The following is an 18,448-nucleotide window of genomic DNA, read 5'->3' on the forward strand; positions in this document are numbered from 1 at the left end:
GATGGGAGAATGACACAGGTATAATTTCTCTGGATGCTTCTGTATGTCCTACAGTGCTCAATACAACCCCCGACACCAAAAAACTGTTGGGCCCAAAATATCCACTGAAATCCCAGTTTGCTCTAAACTTGGAATTCTGTTGTGGTTGGTCAGGCTTTCATTCTTACAGATTCATTTCTGAATAAGTTAAAGACATTTCTGAAAACTGAGGGCAGTAAAAACTTTTACAAAAAGATTATGTTCTCAGTTTTTTTATTGATCTGACAAAGACCAGTTATATAAAACAAAATTATCATTTTTTTTTTACAGGCAGAGTGGACAGTGAGAGAGACAGAAAGGTCTTCCTTTTGCCGTTGGTTCACCCTCCAATGGCCGCCGCGGCAGGCGCACCACGCTGATCCGATGGCAGGAGCCAGGTGCTTCTCCTGGTCTCCCATGGGGTGCAGGGCCCAAGCACTTAGGCCATCCTCCACTGTCTTCCCGGGCCATAGCAGAGAGCTGGCCTGGAAGAGGGGCAACCGGGACAGAATCCAGCGCCCAACCAGGACTAGAACCCGGTGTGCCAGTGCTGCAGGTGGAGGATTAGCCTAGTGAGCCGCTGTGCAGACCCAAAGTTATCATTTTTATGGCCCTTTTTTAATTTAAATGCAACTGGTAAGAATATGGGGTAATATGATTAATTTTCATTTTCTTGAATTTAAAATTTAAGTAAATTTTAATATCACTAATATGCAAACCTCTTTTTCTGTTACAGCTCCCGTAAACAGTTGGAAAGGAAAGATAATCTCATAATTTACCTATTAAGCACAGGAAAAGCACAGATTTTTCTTTAAAAAAAAAAAAACACTTAAAAGATAAGCTTACTACTTTGGTCAGTTTTTAATTAGATGCTTCATTTAGAGATTTATTCTGGATCATAGATTCTATTGCTTTTAAAAATCTCTTGGTTGTAGAGAATTAAGAGATTTTAAATTGGATTTGAGTTTACTTTGGGTAGATGAGAAGGACAGATGATCAATTTTGTATTTATTAAAGTGGTATTTACTAAATGACATGATGTTTACCGTTTCTTTTCATTGTTACCATCTACTTTTCTGAGAAAGGGAAATAGAAGACTGAGGAATTAGCTAAACACAAAAGCAAAAACGTCTGTTGCTGTTTCCACCAGGAATGTTGGTAAAAGATGGGAAGAATTTTAATGAAGTGTTTTTCAAACTCTTTGACTGCAATCCATGGGGGAAAAGTATTTTCCATTTGTACCTAGTAAATAATTCATAGATGTAAACATAAAAAAATTCTTCAAAAAGTTCATGGAAAGTGGAATTAAAGTAATGCAAAAAATTTTTGAAGTCCATAGATAGCTTTTTCATAACTTTTCATGTTTAACCCATTTATGCATGGATTTTACATTTTTTGTACCAAAATAAACATTTTAATTCTTTTGAAACATTATTTATTTATTTGAAAGGCACAGTTATTGTACCAAAATAAATGTCTTTTAATTCTTTTTTTTTAAGGTTTTCTTATTTGAAAGGCAGAGTTGCAGAGAGAGAGGAAGAGGCAGAGAGAGAGAGATCTTCCATTGGCTGGTTCACTCCCAAAATGACTGGGACTGCACCAGGCCAAAGCTAGGAGCCAGAAATTATATCTGGATCTTCCACATAGGTGGCAGGGCCCACATGCTTAGGCCATCTGCTGCTGCTTCCCCAGGCACATTAGCAGGGAGCTGGATTGGAAACGGAGCAGCTGGGACAAGGTCATTGGCAGTAGCTTAACCCTTTCAGCCACAACACCAGCCCCATATCTTTTTAATTCTGTTATCTTTCACACTTTGTGAAGGACTTCTGTGACAAACATGCTTTTGGAATGGTACTTACCTTACTGTGGTACATTCAATGTGATGTTTCTGTCTTATTTCACTTGAAATAATTAATGTTTACATGCCACTAAATTGCAAATTTCAGTTTTAAAAACTGTTTTTTAGTGTGTTAATTACCTGCATATTTGGAGAACTTCACTGTGTTTTGAAAACTGAGTAAAAACAGTGTCATTCTATTGTAAATTATGTGCTATGTGAGCATTTAATAAATAGAAATTAATGAAATATTTGTTCAGTAAAGTTTTTGTCACTAATAACTCATTTTTGATGCTGTATTTAATTTTTAACTCGCTCCCATTTCTTACATAAAAAAATTTAAACAGTAACTGAAATTGTACTAATTATTTTTTAAAATGTAACCAGATTAGTCATTGGGGTCCTCATAATCATATTCTGTTAAATTTTTTAAAATATATTTATTTTTATCTGCTTGAAAGGCAGAGAAAGAGAGAAAAGGAATGAATCTTCCATTTCCTGGTTCACTCCCCAAGTACTTACAAGAGCCATGAGTCTGGAACTTCATCCAGGTCTTCAGACTGGGTGGTAGGGGCCCAAGCACTGGAACTACCATTTGCTGCCCGCCAAAATGCACCAGCAGGAAGTTGGTTGAGAAGTGGAAGAGTAGGGACTAGAACTGGCACTCTGAAATAGGTTGTGGGGCCCAAAAATAGCTGTGCCATATGGTTACCCTCCCTTCTTCCCCAGTTTAATGTAAAGGAAGGATTGCATGCTTTAACCTTGAAGTTGGCAGTTTTTTCCTATAAAGGAACAAGCTAATGAATGGTAAGGCTTTGTGGTTCATAAAGTCTTTGTTGGGACTGCTCCTGTCTGATCTTGTAGGATAAAAGTAGCCAGCAATGGGGGAGTAAGCAAGTTATTTACTTCAGTGTGACTGTTCCAATATTTACTTAGGGAAACTGAATTTTGAGCTTCCTTCTTAAAACAATCATTTTAAAATTATTCTGTTTTTCTCTTACTTGAGACACAAAGTTAGACTTTCCATCCACTAGTTCATTTTTCAAATATGCTCAACAGCCAGGGCTGTGCTAGGCCAAAGCCAGTGACCCCGAACTCCACTCTGATCTGCTGTGTAGGTGGCAGGGCCTGAAGCCCCTGAGCCATCATCTGGCCCCCAGAGTGTCTGCTAGTAGAAAGCTGAACTTGGGAGACAGGATTTGAAAGCAGGCACTGCAGTCTAGGATGCACGTGTCCCATCAGTGTCTTAGCTGCTGTGCCAAATGCCTCACCCTGAAATTGGATTTTCATGTAATTTTCACGTCACCACATTATTTTTCTTTTGATATATTTTTTTTCCCATCAAACATTAAAAAAACACAAACACTACTCTTAGCTTGTGGGATATTAAAAATCAGTTGGTGGTCAGATTTGGCCTGTGGTCTGTGGTTTGCCAACCCTTGCATTAGCCAAAAAAATGGATAAAGTCAGTAGTTCAGAAAGGAGAAAATTTAACTTGCATAGTTGAGAATAGAAGCAAGCAATGTTAAATTTGAGGGTATTTATGAGTTTTTCTAGTTATCAGCCCTATACATTTTCGGGTTGTGTTTTTTGTATTATATTTTACAGACAGTTGATATTCATAAAGAGAAAGTTGCAAGAAGAGAAATTGGAATTTTAACTACCAATAAAAACACTTCAAGGACACATAAGATTATTGCTCCAGCCAACCTTGAACGGCCAGTTCGTTATATTAGAAAACCTATTGACTATACAATTCTAGATGACATTGGACATGGAGTAAAGGTAGGTATGATTTTTGTCAAGCTTTTTAAAACAGTAGCCCATAATGGAACTAACTCTTTAAGCTTTTATCTCTCCTTTCCTAGAGAACCAAGTCTTAACTCAGTTGTGGTTGTGAAGATTGCTTGCTGTTGTAACTCTTTTATCTTTCCTTTTTTTTTCTTAGTGCTGTACTCTCAAGTTTTAAACAGTCACCTTTGAATTGCATCTGCTTCATTATATTGCCAAATAATATATTGAGTATATGTGGTATAATCTTCTAATGATTATTGACTGATTAAAAATTACTCAACCTGTTAATAAAGTGATTATCTCATTTCAGTTTATCAGCAGACTTGGCATTAGTTTTCAGAAACAAGATATATTAATAAATATGTACTTTGAATTTTTACAAAATTATTTTATCAGTATTTTGGATGAGAGTAGTATAGCTACCCAGTGCTTTTGAGTATGTGGACATTATACATTTTGGCTGTGTTTTAAGATGTATTTGAGTGTCTGGTGTATGTATTATAATTAGTACTGAGAAACGCGAATTTCATTTTAATTGGTATTTATATTTAAACTATTCAGACCTTCGGATAAATATTAAGTTGTTTGAAGTTTGCATCTGCTGGTTTGAAGGACAGTGACTTGTCAAATGTGACTTTGAATAAATACACGTAAATGCCTGTCATGAAACTGTACAGTTCAAACAGTTGTTTTTTTCTAATATAAGTGTAGTTAAATCACCTACACCATAATGGCTGGAAATAAAATAAATCTAAATTTAATTTATCTGACTGAAAAAACATATAATATAAATTCATTTTTAAAATCTTTTTCTCCCTCAGAGTTTAGATATAGCCATTATTATCTGGAATTTTGTATTTAACTTTATAATTGATACCTAAATGCATTCAGATTATTGTCCTAACTAGAGCATGTTGAAAAAGGATGTTTAATTGGATGGTTAATTAATGGCTGGGATTTATTCTAACTTGGGAAAATTTATTCAAGGCTAACAACTGCTAATAGAGTGTTAGGATACTGCCAGAATCTAATGCCAAGAGACAGTTTTGTGGTACAGACATCACAGTTGTGCTTGCCTGCTTCTACAGTAAGAAGATGATTCTCCTCCCTCTTTGTTTGGTCCTCACAGTCAATGTTACTCTTTTAGGACTCTGTAGTCCTTTCATTGTTTGGAGTCACTAATGTGAAGAAGGCTTTAGTAAAACTACGCTTTTGAATAAGAGTATCTTAAATAATTTCATCCAGGAAACTCCTGTTCATGACACATTCTGCTTTAACCACTCTTTCTATGATCTACTGAAACATTATTTTGTTAATGCTGAATGCTTAACTTGTTTTTTCGTTTTTTTTTTTTCCTTTCTCTTCACATCCTGAAGTTTCAACTAACCTTTCAATGCTTTTTTTCCTTACCTCTTTTATTTGCTCCATTTATGCATTAAGTGGTTGCTTAGATTTAAGGTAAGAGATTCCAGGGCTGGATTTCCATTCTTTGTTCTTATGTAGAATATTACATATGGGGAGTCATGAGATATTTGGCACTTGGCCTTTTTAAACAAACAAGTAATTCCTCTTTTTTACTGTACTTTTTTTGTCTTCCAAGTTTGCGGTGTGTCTTCATGTACCTTGAAGGCAGATGTTTTTGTCTGTTTTGTTCACTACTCTATCCTTTGTGCCTAAACCAGTGTCTGACATGCATTAAATACTTTGTAAATATTTGTTGAGTGAATGGTCATTTTGCAATGGTGTTACATTTTGCGAAGCAGAAATGTAATCTATCCTATCGTAAAATGTTGTATTGGAATAAAATTGCTGGATTTTTGTAACTAGAGAAATTTTGTTTTGGAATGGAGGTCCGAATAATGTGCCTCACTAAATCCTCCCCCTGTGTAATAACCTTTTTATTCTATAAATGGTATGCTTTATTATATACCTTGTGGACAATATTTCATTTTCTTTTGATTCTTAAGAAATTGAGAAGTAGAAAACATTCAATTTGCTTTTTGAAAGTTGCAGTATCATGTATTTTGACAAAAAATTAGTTTTTAAAAAATAGCTATATAAAATATTTTCAGTATAAATTTCTTTAAGAGTTTTTAAGGGTAAGTTTAATATATATGAAACAGCAAAAGTTTGATAGTGTTTAACAAAATTAAAAATAACAGACGAATTTGTTCCTGTAACTGTATTTTGGAGGATGAATGGTAAAAGAAACTCAGCTATGTATTTCTTTAAACTTAAAATTTTTATTTTGAAGGCAGAGAACCATCCTCTGGTTCACTTCCCAAATGCCTGCAATAGCTGGGCTGGGCCAGGCCAAAGCCGGGAGCCAGGACCTCAGTCTAGGTCTCCCCCAGCTGGAACAGGGACCCAAATACATGAGGCAACACTGTTCTTTCCTGGGGTACACATTAGCAGGAAGCTGGAATTGGAAGTTGAGGTGGGACATGAACCCATGATAATAGAATGTGGGAGTCCTAAATGGCAGCTTTAGTGCTGTGCCGACTGCCTGTCCCTCAAATAGATTATTAAAATTACTATCACCAAATTTAGCATGTTTTTCCTTTGTTCTTTTTTTTTTTTTTGGAGATGTTTGACTAGTTTGCATTGGACTAGTGTTTTTTAAAAATTTTGAAAATTAAAAGATTTATTAACTTATTAAAATTTTTTTGAGGGGCTGGTGCTGTGGTATAGCAGGTTAAAGCTCCGGCCTGCAGCGCCAGAATCCCATATGGGTGCCGGTTCAAGTCCTGGCTGTTCCACTTCTCATCCTGCTACTGTTAATGAGCCTGGGAAAGCAGTGGAGGATGGCCCAAGTTCTTGGGCCCCAGCACCTATGTGAGAGACCTGGAAGAAGCTCCTAGCTCCTGGTTTTGGATTAGCTCAGCTCCAGCCCTTGGCATCCATTTGGGGAGTGAACCAGCAGATGGAAGACTTCTTTGTGTGTCTTCCTCTTTTCTGTAATTCTGTCTTTCAAATAAATAAAATCTTAAAATTGTCTTGAAAGTAGATTAGGTAGATAGATGATAGATTTGTCTTCCATCTGCTGGTTTACTCCCTAAATACTTAAAATAGCTGGGATAGGGCCAGCTGAAGCCAGGAGCTGGGAACTCAGTCTGGGTCTTGCATATGCATGGCAGGAAACCAGGTAATTGAGTCAACACTGCTCCTTCTTAGGGTGCACATTAGCAGGCAGCTGGAATTGGAAGGAGAGAGGGAACTTGAACCCAATCTGATTTGTGATGCAAGCATCCTAAACAACATTTTAACTACTGTGCCTAATGCTTGCCCTGTTCTTTTTTCCTTAGCTGTATTTTATAATTTCATTTCAAATATGTTATTTCTGTCTGAAACCCTGTTGTTTGCCCTATCTTCAGTGTAGAAATGATAACAAGGTGTCAAGATGACTGAGTTCTGAATCACTAAATCATACTCGCCATGGCCACAGAAATTTCACCTGTTCATGATAGATTGACCAGAGATCAGGCCAGTGTACTACTTGTGTTATGTGTTGGCTCCAAACTCTCAGTTGTGGTAAAGTATGTAGAATTTTGGGGAAATTATTTTGCTTAAGATAGGGTTTCAGTGATCTAGACTTGAAAACAAGCTCTTCCCTTTTTCCTCTGAAGTCTGTGTTCAAATTTCAGCAATTGCTGTGTTAATTTCCAAAGTGATTGAAGTAGTTGCCCAAGCTACTATTCTATGTTGATTTCATCCAGACCTCACTATGATTCCTTCTTTTTTTTTTTTTTTAAGATTTATTTTATTTATTTGAAAGAGAGTTACAGAGAGAGGTCTTCCATCCGATGATTCACTCCCCAGTTGGCCGCAACAGCCAGAGCTGTGCTGATCTGAAGCCAGGAGCCAGGAGCTTCTTCCGGGTCTCCCATGTGGGTGCAGGGGCCCAAGGACTTGGGCCATCCTCTACTGCTTGCCTGGGCCATAGCAGAGAGCTAGATTGGAAGAGGAGCAGCCAGGACTAGAACCGGCACCCATATGGGATGCCAGAGCTTCAAGCCAGGGCTTTAACCCCCTGTGCCACAGTGCTGACCCCTATGCTTCCTTCTTGACCTTCCTGGGTTTAGAGGCTGTGCCCATGTAGGAGATGGGCCAAACCGAGGAGCTGATGGAAAGGTCTAATAAAGAATCACACAGATAAGATCCCTTAACATGTCTTCTCTGCACCACAAGGTGCCACTTTTTTTTTTTTTTAATGATTTACTTATTAATTTGAAAGAGTTACTGAGAGAGACAGATCTTCCATCTGCTGATTCACTCCCCAAATGGCTGCAATGGTTGGGGCCTGGCCAGGCCAAAGCCAGGAGCTACTTCAGGTCTCCCACGTGAGTGGCAGAGATCCAGGGACTTGGGCCATCTTTTGCTGTTCCTAGGCCATCAGCAGGGAGCTGGATTGGAAGCAGAGCAGCTGGGACTTGAATTGACACCCATGTGGGATGCTGGTGCTGCAGGCAGCAGCTTAACTTCCTATGCCACAGCGTGGGCCCTGGTCCACTTCTAAGTACTAGAAGTATTATGTAAGTGTTGCCATGTGTCAGGGTACAGTTGGCAAGGTAAGGAGAGCACCTTAGTTCAGCCTGGAAACTGGAATGTGCCAAAGCTCTGCCCTGTTGTGAATATGTCTGTTTTCCCTATAAACCTGTAGCATATAGTTTATAATTTTGAGTGAGCCCAAAGTAGAAGAAAGTAAAAGTGGGGAAAAATTCAGTAATTAGCAGATTATTTACTCTTCTGATAAATGTTAAATTAGTATTTTTGGAAGGATGATTAATGGAATAATCGAATATGTTCTGGTTGGAAGGGACAACAAATACAAATCGGCCCAGTGGTTTTCCACCTGAGCTTTTTGGAAACTTATGGGTTTCATCAAGTGCCCTGAAAATCTACTGGTGGTTGATAGAATTACAGATTCTTTATCTTCATTTTAATTAGGGTGGCTGTTTAAGCAGAACTTTAAAATTTAAAATTTATTTAAAATCTAGACCTTTTTTCCTTTTCCTTCTCTTAGTTTATGAGATCTCTCTTTCTTCCTATTGATGTCAGACTTTTAATGCTTTTCAGTCAGACTCCAATAAAACCATCATACTTTGGGACCAGACATAAGAGATTTGACTCACAAGAGACTTCCTTAACTAAAAGTTGAATTATTTATTTATAATTAAGTAAACTTAAAGACAGACAGACAGACATAGACACAGCCCCCGTCTACTGTCACTCCCCAAATTCCCACAGTAGCTAAGACTGGGCTAAGGCCAGAGCAGGATGCTGGGATACAGTCCAGCTCTCTTCCATCTATTTTTCCCCCTTTTAACTTTTTATTTAAGATATACAAATTTCATGTATTTCATAAATACAAATTTAGGAACATAGTGATTTTTCCCACCCACAGTCCAACCCTTTTTATTCTTCCCTCTCCTATTCCCATTCTTACCTTTTATTAAGACATGTTTTCAATAACTTTATACACATCAGATTAGCCCTATACTAAGTAAACAGTTCAACATAGTATTAAAAAAACTGTTCCTCAACCGTTGAAACAAGGGCTATTCAAAGTCATTGCATTTCAAAGTGCTTCTATAGATTGCCTTTTAGATGCTCTGTTAGTTATGGTATTTGTCCTTTTGAGACTGCTTATTTCACTAACTGTGTTGCATCCATTTTGTTGCAGATGACAGGATTTCATTTTTTTTTCTCAACTTCTGTGTACTATTCCATGATGTACATATCTCATAATTCCTTTATCCAGTCTGAAGTTGACAGAGGTTTGAGTTGATTCCATGTCTCATCTATTGTGAATTGAGCTGCAATAAACATGGGGGTACAGATAATTATTTCAAATGTTGATTTCATTTCCCTTGGGTAAATTCCCTGGAGTAGGATGGCTGGGTCATTATGGTAGGTCTATACTCAGATTTCTAAGGTATCTCCATACTGTTCCACAGTGGCTGCACCAGTTTACATTCCCACCAACAGTGGATTAGGGTATCTTTTTCCCCACATCCTTGCCAGCATTTGATGTTTGTTGATTTCTCTAAGAAAACCATTCATAACTGAGGTGAGATGAAACCTCATTGTAGTTTTGACATGCATTTCCCTGATGGCTAGTGATCTTGAGCATTTTTTCATGTATCTGTTGGCCATTTGGGTTTCCTCTTTTGAAAAAAATTCCTATTTAAGTCCTTTGCCCATTTATTAACCAGATTGTTTATTTTGTTTCTGTTGAGTTTCTTGATCTTTTTGTATATTCTGGATATTAATCCTTTATCAGCTGCACAGTATTCAAATAATTACTCCCATTCTGTTGGTTGCCTTTTCACTTTTCTGAATGTTTCCATTCCAGTACAGAAGCTTCTTGATTTGATGTAATCACATTTGTCAATTTTGTTTTTGATTGCCTGTGCCTCTGGGGACTTCTCCAAGAAATCTTTGCTTATGCCAGTGTCTGGCAAGGTTTCCTCAAAGTTCTCTACTAATTTGATGGTATTGAGTCATAGATTTAGGTCTTTGATTCACTTTGAATGGATTTTTGTGGAAAGCTGTAAGGTAAGGGTCTTGGTTCATATTTCTACATGCGATGTCCAGTTTTTCCAGCACCATCTGTTGAAGATATAGTCCTTGCTCCAGAAATTGATTTTTAGCTCCTCTGTCAAAGTTGATTGTAGATGCGGGGATTGATTTCTAGAGTTTATATTCTGTTCTATTGGTCTATCAATCTGTTTTATGCCAGTACAGGCCATTTTGATTATAACTGCTCTGAAGTATGTCTTGAAATCTGGTATTGTGATGGCCTCTGCAATTGTTTTTGTTGTGTAAGATTGCTTTAGCTATTCTGGGTCCCCTGTGTTTCCATATGAATTTCAGCATCTTTTTTTTGTTTATATTTGAGGAGAGTGTGTCCTTAATATTTTGATTGGTATCACATTGAATCTATAAATTGCTTTTGGTAATATGCACATTTTGATGATATTGATCCTTCCAAACCATAAAAATGGAAGATTTTTCTATTTTTTCTATGTCTTCTATTTTTTTATTAATGTTTTGTAATTCTCATTGTAGAGATCTTTGGTGTCCTTGTTTAAATTTGTTAAAAAGTTTTGAATTTTTTTTTTGTAGCTGTTGTGAATGGGATTGATTTTAGAAGTTCTTTCAGCCATGACATTGTTTGTGTATACAAAGGCCATTTTTTGTGTATTAATTTTATATCCTGCCACTTCACCAAGCTCTTTTATGAGTTCCAATTGTCTGGAGTCTTTTGATCCCCTATATATAGAATCATGTTATCTGCAAATAGGGATAGTTTAACTTCCTCCTTCCCAATTTGTATCCCTTTGATTTTGTTTTCTTGCCTAATGGCACTGGATAAAATGTCTAGGACTATACTGAATAGCACTGGTAAGCATGGGCATCCTTGTCTGGTTTTGCATCTTACTGGGAATGCCTCCAATGTTTCCCCATTCGATAGGATGCTGGCTGTGGGTTTGTCATAAATTGCCTTGATTCTTTTGAGGCATATTCCTTCTATACTCAATTTGTTTAAAGTTTTCATCATGATAGGATGTTATATTTTATCAAATGCTTTCTCTGCATCTGTTGAGATAATCATATGGTTTTTGTTCTTCAGTTTCTTAATGTGATATATTACATTGATTTGTGAATGTTGAACCATCCCTGTATACCAGGGCTGAATCCCTCTTGGTCTGGGTGAATGATCTTTCTAATGTGTTTTTGGGTTTGATTGGCTAGTATTTTGTTGAGGCTTTTTTGAGGCTTTTTTTTTTTTTTTTTGACAGGCAGAGTGGACAGAGAGAGACAGACAGAAAGGTCTTCCTTTTTCTGTTCATTCACCCCTCAATGGCCGCCGTGGCCAGCATGCTGCAGCCAACATGCTGCTGCTGGCACACCGTGCTGATCCGAAGCCAGGAGCCAGGTGCTTCTCCTGGTCTCCCATGGGGTGCAGGGCCCAAGCACTTGGGCCATCCTCCACTGCACTCCCAGGTCACAGCAGAGAGCTGGACTGGAAGAGGAGCAACTGGGACAGAATCCGGCACCCCGACCGGGACTAGAACCTGGGGTGCCAGCGCCACAGGTGGAGGATTAGCCTATTGAGCCACGGCGCTGGCCTTGTTGAGGCTTTTTTTTTTTTTTTTTGACAGGCAGAGTGGACAGTGAGAGAGAGAGACAGAAAGAAAGGTCTTCCTTTTTGCCATTGGTCACCCTCCAATGGCCGCTGCGGCTGGCGCGCTGCGGCCGGCGCACCGCGCTTATCCAATGGCAGGAGCCAGGTGCTTCTCCTGGTCTCCCATGGGGTGCAGGGCCCAAGCACTTGGGCCATCCTCCACTGCACTCCCTGGCCACAGCAGAGAGCTGGCCTGGAAGAGGAGCAACCGGGACAGGATCGGTGCCCCGACCGGGACTAGAACCCGGTGTGCTGGCGCCGCAAGGCGGAGGATTAGCCTATTGAGCCACGGCACCAGCCTTGTTGAGGCTTTTTGCATCTACGTTCATCAGGGAAATTCATCTGTAGTTCTCTTTCTCTGTTGTATCCTTTTTTAGGCTTCATAGAAGGAGTTTAGGAAGATACCTTCCCTTTCAATTGTTTTGAATAGCTTGAGAAGAATTGGAGTGAGCTAGTTCTTTAAATGTCTGGTAGAATTCAACAGTGAAACCACCCAGTCCTGGGAGTTTCTTTGGAGAGTCTTTATTACTGATTCGATTTCTGTCTTAGTTATTGGTCTGTTTAGGTTTTCTGTGTCTTCATAGCTCAATTTAAGTAGATTTCTATTTCTTGTAGGTTTCCTGATTGTTGGCATACATTTTTTTGTAGTAATTTCTGATGATTCTTTGATTCTTTTTATTTCTGTGGTATCTGTTATTATATTTCTGTTTTCACCTCTGATTTTTTTGATTTGGGTCTTTTTTTTTTTTTTTCTTTTTGGGTGGTCGAATGATGTGTCAATTTTGTTTATTTTTTCAAAACACCCATTCCTTGTTTGCTGATCTTTTGTATTGCTTTTTTGGTTTCACTTTTTTTTGTTCTTGAATTTAATTATTTCTTTTCTCCTAATTTTTGATTTGGTTTGCTGTTGTTTATCTAGGTCCTTGAGATGTATTGATAGCTCATTTTTTGGTGCCTTTCCAATTTCTTGATTTAGGTACCAGTTGCTGTAAACTTTTCTCTTAGCACTTTCTTTTACTCTGTCCCATAAGTTATGATATGTTGTTTGCCTTCATCTGTTTCCATAAATTTTTTTATTTCTCTTTTGATTTCTTCAGTGACCCACTGTTTTTTCAGGAGCATGTTGTTGAGTCTCCATGTGTTTGCATAAGTTCTAGAGATTTTTGAGTTGTTGATTTCCAGCTTCACTCCACTGTGGTCCAATAAGATACATGATATGATTTAGACTTTTTTGGATTTGCTGAGACTTGCTTTATGGCCTAGCATGTGGTCAATCCTAGAGAAAGTTCTATGCATTGGTGAGAAGAATGTGTATTCTGTGACTGTAGGATGGAAAATTCTGTAGATATCTGTTAGGTCCATTTGAGCTATAGTTTCAATTAACTCTGTTTCCTTGCTGATTTTTCTGTCTAATTGATCTGTCTATTTCTGAAGGTGAGGTATTGAAGTCCCCATTACTGTTGTATTGGAGTCTGTGTCTCCCTTTAGATCCATTAACATTTCTCTTAAATAGCCAGGTGCCCTGTAATTGGTTGCATATACATTTATTATAGTCACATCTTCCTGTTGAATTGATCCTTTAAATGTTATATAGTACCCCTGTCTCTCTTAACAGTTTTTGTGTTAAAGTCTATTTTATCTGATATTAGGATGACTGTACTTGCTCTTTTTTGGTTTCTGTTAGTATGGAATATATTTTTCCATCCATCGACTTTCAGTCTGTGTATCTTTGTTGGTGAGATGTATTTATTGTATATAGCAAATAGATGGGTTTTGTTTTTTAATCCATTCAGCCAGTCTATATCTTTTAACTGCAGAGTTGAGGCCATTTACATTCACAGTAACTAATGACTTGGCCCTGCCAGTTTTCCCTAAATATTCCTATTGTTTACTTTGTATTTCCTTTGTACTTTTACTGGGAGATTTTCTGCCTTTACCTTCTTTCATAGTGATGGCATGTTTCTATGTTTCTGTGTGTAGCACATCCTTAAGCATCTTTTGTAAGGCTGAATGAGTGGTGACAGAGTCTTTCAATTTCTGTTGGTTATGTAAAGTCTTTATTTCACCTTCATTCATAAATAAGAACTTTGCACTGTACAGTATTCTGGGTTGACAGTTTTTCTCTCTTGGAATATATCTTGCCATTCTCCTAGCTTATAGAGTTTCTGAGGAGAAGTCAGTTATGAGTCTAATTGAAGATCCTGTAGAGTAATCTGTTGTTTCTCTCATGCACATTTTAGAATCTTTTCTTTATGTTTTACTGTAGAGAATTGGCTATAGTATGTCATGGTGAAGATCTTTTCTGGTCATGTCTTTTAGGAGTTCTATGTGCTTCCTGTACTTGGATGTCCCTTTCTTTCTCTAAATTGGGGAAGTTTTCTGTAATTATTTCACTACAGAGGTCTTCTAATGCATTCTCCCTTTCTATGTCTTCAGGAACTCCTAAGACCCGTATGTTGGGTCAATTGATAGTATTTCATAAATCTCCAGTACTGTTTATTAGTTTTCTAATTGCTTTTTTTTTGTAAAATTTCCAGAGATTTGTCTTCTATTTTATTTTATTTTTTTTTTATTTTTTATTTATTTATTTTTTTTTTATTATTTTTGACAGGCAGAGTGGACAGTGAGAGAGAGAGACAGAGAGAAAGGTCTTCCTTTTGCCGTTCGTTCACCCTCCAATGGCCGCCGCGGTAGCGCGCTGCGGCCGGCGCACCGCGCTGATCCGATGGCAGGAGCCAGGTGTTTATCCTGGTCTCCCATGGGGTGCAGGGCCCAAGCACTTGGGTCATCCTCCACTGCACTCCCTGGCCACAGCAGAGAGCTGGCCTGGAAGAGGGGCAACCGGGACAGGATCGGTGCCCCGACCGGGACTAGAACCCGGTGTGCCGGCGCCGCTAGGCGGAGGATTAGCCTATTGAGCCGCGGCATATTGTTTCTTCTTCCTCACCAAGTCTGTTAATACTTTCTACCATGTTTTTTATTTGATTTGATGAATTCTTCATTTCTAATATTTCATTTTAATTTCTCTTTAAAATCTCAATTTCATGGGAAAAATTTTCATTCATGTCATATTTGGATTTCTTTAATTCCTGAATTTGCTTCTAAGTACTTCTGTGTAATCCTATGAACAGTTTTTTGAATTGTGTTTCTGCCATTTCTTCAATCTCTTCATCTTCACATTCTAGTATTGAAGTGTTGTTGTGTTCCTTTGAGGTCATCATGTTGTCTTTCTTATTCTTGTTTCTTGAATTTCTGCATTTATTTTTAGGCATTTTTGGAGATACTTTTTTTTCTTTTGCTCCCCCCTCCCCATGGCTTTGTATTTGAACTATGCCTCTATGGCTTACTGGAGTGTCTGCTCTACAGTGCATACCCAGAGGTATGTGGTAGGTGTGGTCAGGGAGCTCTGTTTAGTGCTGCAGTGTGAGAGGAGTGTCCCTGGTGACACCCAGGTTGGGCATGGTAAATCTCTCTTTTTTTTTTTTTTCCAAACAGAGGGGAGGTTTGGTCAGCTCTTTTGGCATAGTCTCATGTTCACCTCCTCTCCTCCAAGGAGACCAATGCCCAGGTTAGCCCCAGTAGGTGCAGTATTCATCTTTAGTGCCACAAGAACCATGCAGTCCACAGTGTGCACATAAATCTTGCAGCAGCAACCCTCACCAGGGAATCAGAGCCCCGAGTGTGTAGCTGCCCGTGACTGCTCAGATACACAGCCCCACCCTGTGCCCTCCCACACAGCCACAGTGTTTTCACTGTTCCCGGCACACAAGGCTCCCGAAGTCACGAGTGCTCACCTCCCTGTCACGTCCCCTAGCCAGATTCAAGTGTCTCCTCTCGGCTGGTTGCTGGGTGCACAGACACAAACTGGCACAGTTGTTATGTATGTCCAAAATGGATCTCTTGGCTAGTTATAGGATGCTGATGGCAGGTGGCTAGGGAGAGAGAAACACCACCCCCCCCCCCCATTTTCCCCTTCAGGTTGGCATGTATACTCTCCCCGGCAGTGCTCCAAGCCAGATTCAAGCCAGGCAGCTTTATCGCAAGGGGCTTGGGCTGCTGCAGTCTAGTCTCACCTCACTCTCTGAAGCTGGTGCTGAGGCTCCTGGCTGCTGGGGTCCTGTGTTGTGTTTGTATTCATGGTGCACATCCATACCCTCCACAGAGATCCAGAGTGTCTCTGTAATTTGCATGGTGTTTCCTCTGCAGTTTTCTCCCTAACTCTTCACTGGGATTATACTCTCTCCACTTTTTTTTTTAAACTATCTTCTAACACAGTTATTTGAGCCATCATCACAAGTTTTTTGAGTTATACCTCCCAGGGTCTGTTTTGGCAGGAAGGTGGAGTTAAGAGCTGGAGCTGGGAATCCAACCCAGGCACACTGATGTGCGATACAGGCATCAGGCATCTTAACTGCTAGGCTAAATATCTGCTCCTGGAGATGTTTTAATATGTATCTGAGGCCATCTTTACAAAAGTGAAACAGACCTTTAACAGAAGTTCCCTTTTTCTACTCTTTATTTTAATAATAAATATAAGAAAAAGTTTTAAGACCCTGTGGTGTCTTTGTAATGGATTTTTTTTATTGAAAGGGGTGAAGATGTTACTAATGAAGCTAAGCTTAAGTACTTATAGAATGTGTGTATCAGGTTAATTGAAAGTGGAGTTCTGTGGCCAGCATTTGGCCTGGCATTTCAGCTGCCAGTTAGGACCCTCTATTCCGTATTGGAGTATCTGGCTTTGATTTCTGACTCTAGCTCTTGACACCAGCTTCCTGCTAATGCAGACTCTGGGAGGCAGCTGTGATGGCTCAAGTAATAGGGTCCCTGCCAGCCACATGGGAGACTAGAATTGAATTTGTAGCTTCCTGTTTCAGCTCCCCAGTCCTTGGGGGTATTTGGCAAGTAAATCAGCAGATGGGTGCATTCTCTGTCTGAAAAAAGGAAAACAAAAACTTAAGTTATGACTTTTGATCTTTAATATAGTGTTGTTATTTAAGTGGAGCATTGCCCAAGCATATTTTGAATAATTAATAAGTAGACATTAGGAGTTTATTTTACAACTAGCAAGTTAAGAATGTAACACTTGAAAATTTTGCTTAGGATCTTAAAGACCCATAATTTAACGCCATGTTAAAAAAATGATGGAAGATTTTTCCTTGAGTATTTTCTATAACAAATATTTGTCATTCCCTACAGAAATAGGATAAATTTCTCTAAGCTTCTTTTAGGTACAGCTGTAGGTTCACTTTGAAACATTTATTGGCCACAACACTTGGAAGAAAAAAGGGTAATACAGGCAACCCTTAGGTGACTCATCTGTTTTTGCCTGTCAGTTCTAATCTTGAGCCGTGAATTCTGTTCTGGCAAAAGCCAGTTGTTAGAAACTGTTTTCAATAGTCAAGAAGTTTGTCTTTCTTTATATCTCTTGTTTACTTCTCTTTTTTTTTTTTTTTTAAGTAACTGTTGTGACATCTCCTTCCCCACCTCCCCCCTGCCCTCTTTCTCCAGATCTGTTCGTCCATCTCTGTATAGATTGTTTTAGGGCTATTGGCTCCTCTGCGTTTTCAGCCCACTTGAAATTTTATCTCTGTCCTTAACTCATACTCTTAATTACTGGTCTCAGCTTTGATTTCCCTGGGGAGGGGAGGAGAGGCATTTAGTAAAAATATATTTTGGATTTGAAGTAAAGTTTCTTAACTCTAGTTATAATATAGAGCCCACCTATTATGAAGAAATTAAGTTTCATCATTTATTCCTGTTCTTCCTTTTGCTTAAATTAGATGGCAATATTTATACTATGTGCAGTGTATTCACTGTTTTACTTGGCATAAAAATTTCTCACAAAGAAAAACTGACTTGAAAAGAATTGTTTTAGCTTAATAGAAAGGTAATATAATATTGAAGTAGAAAATTAGGTTGTTTGGACATTTTACAGTGATTTAAGTGATTTAAGTTAGTCATCCATTAATTAAACAAATACAGTCATTTGATGTTTGTACATATTTTGGAAAGTTTTATTATAGAAATGTCCACCAGATTTTAATTGATACTTTTTCACTATATTTTGGATACGTGCAAAGTCTCATAGATGATACTGCAACTTAAATAAAAACAACTTACATACCAAAAGCCTAAAGAAAATCAAAGTTGGAAAGCTTGTCAAATATTTTAGCTATTCCATGTATAGAATAAAATTCTCTTCTACTCTTTTTCTATTCCTGCTCCTTTTCCTTCCTATTTCCAGCAAATTGATGTAGTTTAGTGTTTGGTCCAATTCTCCTTCATCACTTAAAATAACTTTGGGTTTTATGTTATTTAAGGTTGAGCTTAAAGGACTTTGGTTACCACTTTTAAAATCTTCTGTTTTCAGAAATTAAGACTTATATTTTTAAACTTATTGGTTATTTGTAATATTTCTTCTAAAAATTTCCCCAAATGTGAACTGATTTTTTTAAAAAAAAGCTTTTGCCATTTTCATTCTAAGATATAATTAGTGTACCCTCTGCTTATTAATGAGAGGGAGTGCAAGGACAAGTTCATTTTTACTCTTGATAATCTGTTTTGCATTTTTTTAAAGCAGCAGCAAAAAGGATTAAAGATAAATGCTT

General features: G+C 38.1%; 1 protein-coding gene across 11 annotated transcripts in view; it reads left to right on the forward strand.

The window, feature by feature from the left end:
* The window catches only part of ABI2 (abl interactor 2), a 113,522-nt gene that overhangs the window by 57,675 nt on the left and 37,399 nt on the right, over nt 1-18,448 (forward strand). For 8 of the 11 annotated variants that reach the window (XM_062190131.1, XM_062190113.1, XM_062190122.1 and 5 more), the window contains one exon: nt 3,464-3,640. In XM_062190131.1, coding sequence (XP_062046115.1) covers nt 3,464-3,640 — 177 coding nt within the window. Of the gene's footprint in view, nt 1-3,461; nt 3,641-18,448 lie in introns of all 11 variants that reach the window. The other 3 variants (XM_062190150.1, XM_062190163.1, XM_062190157.1) reach the window with 1 other exon arrangement.

The sequence above is a fragment of the Lepus europaeus genome, chromosome 1 (assembly GCF_033115175.1).
Source record: "Lepus europaeus isolate LE1 chromosome 1, mLepTim1.pri, whole genome shotgun sequence".
Lineage (NCBI taxonomy): Eukaryota > Metazoa > Chordata > Mammalia > Lagomorpha > Leporidae > Lepus > Lepus europaeus.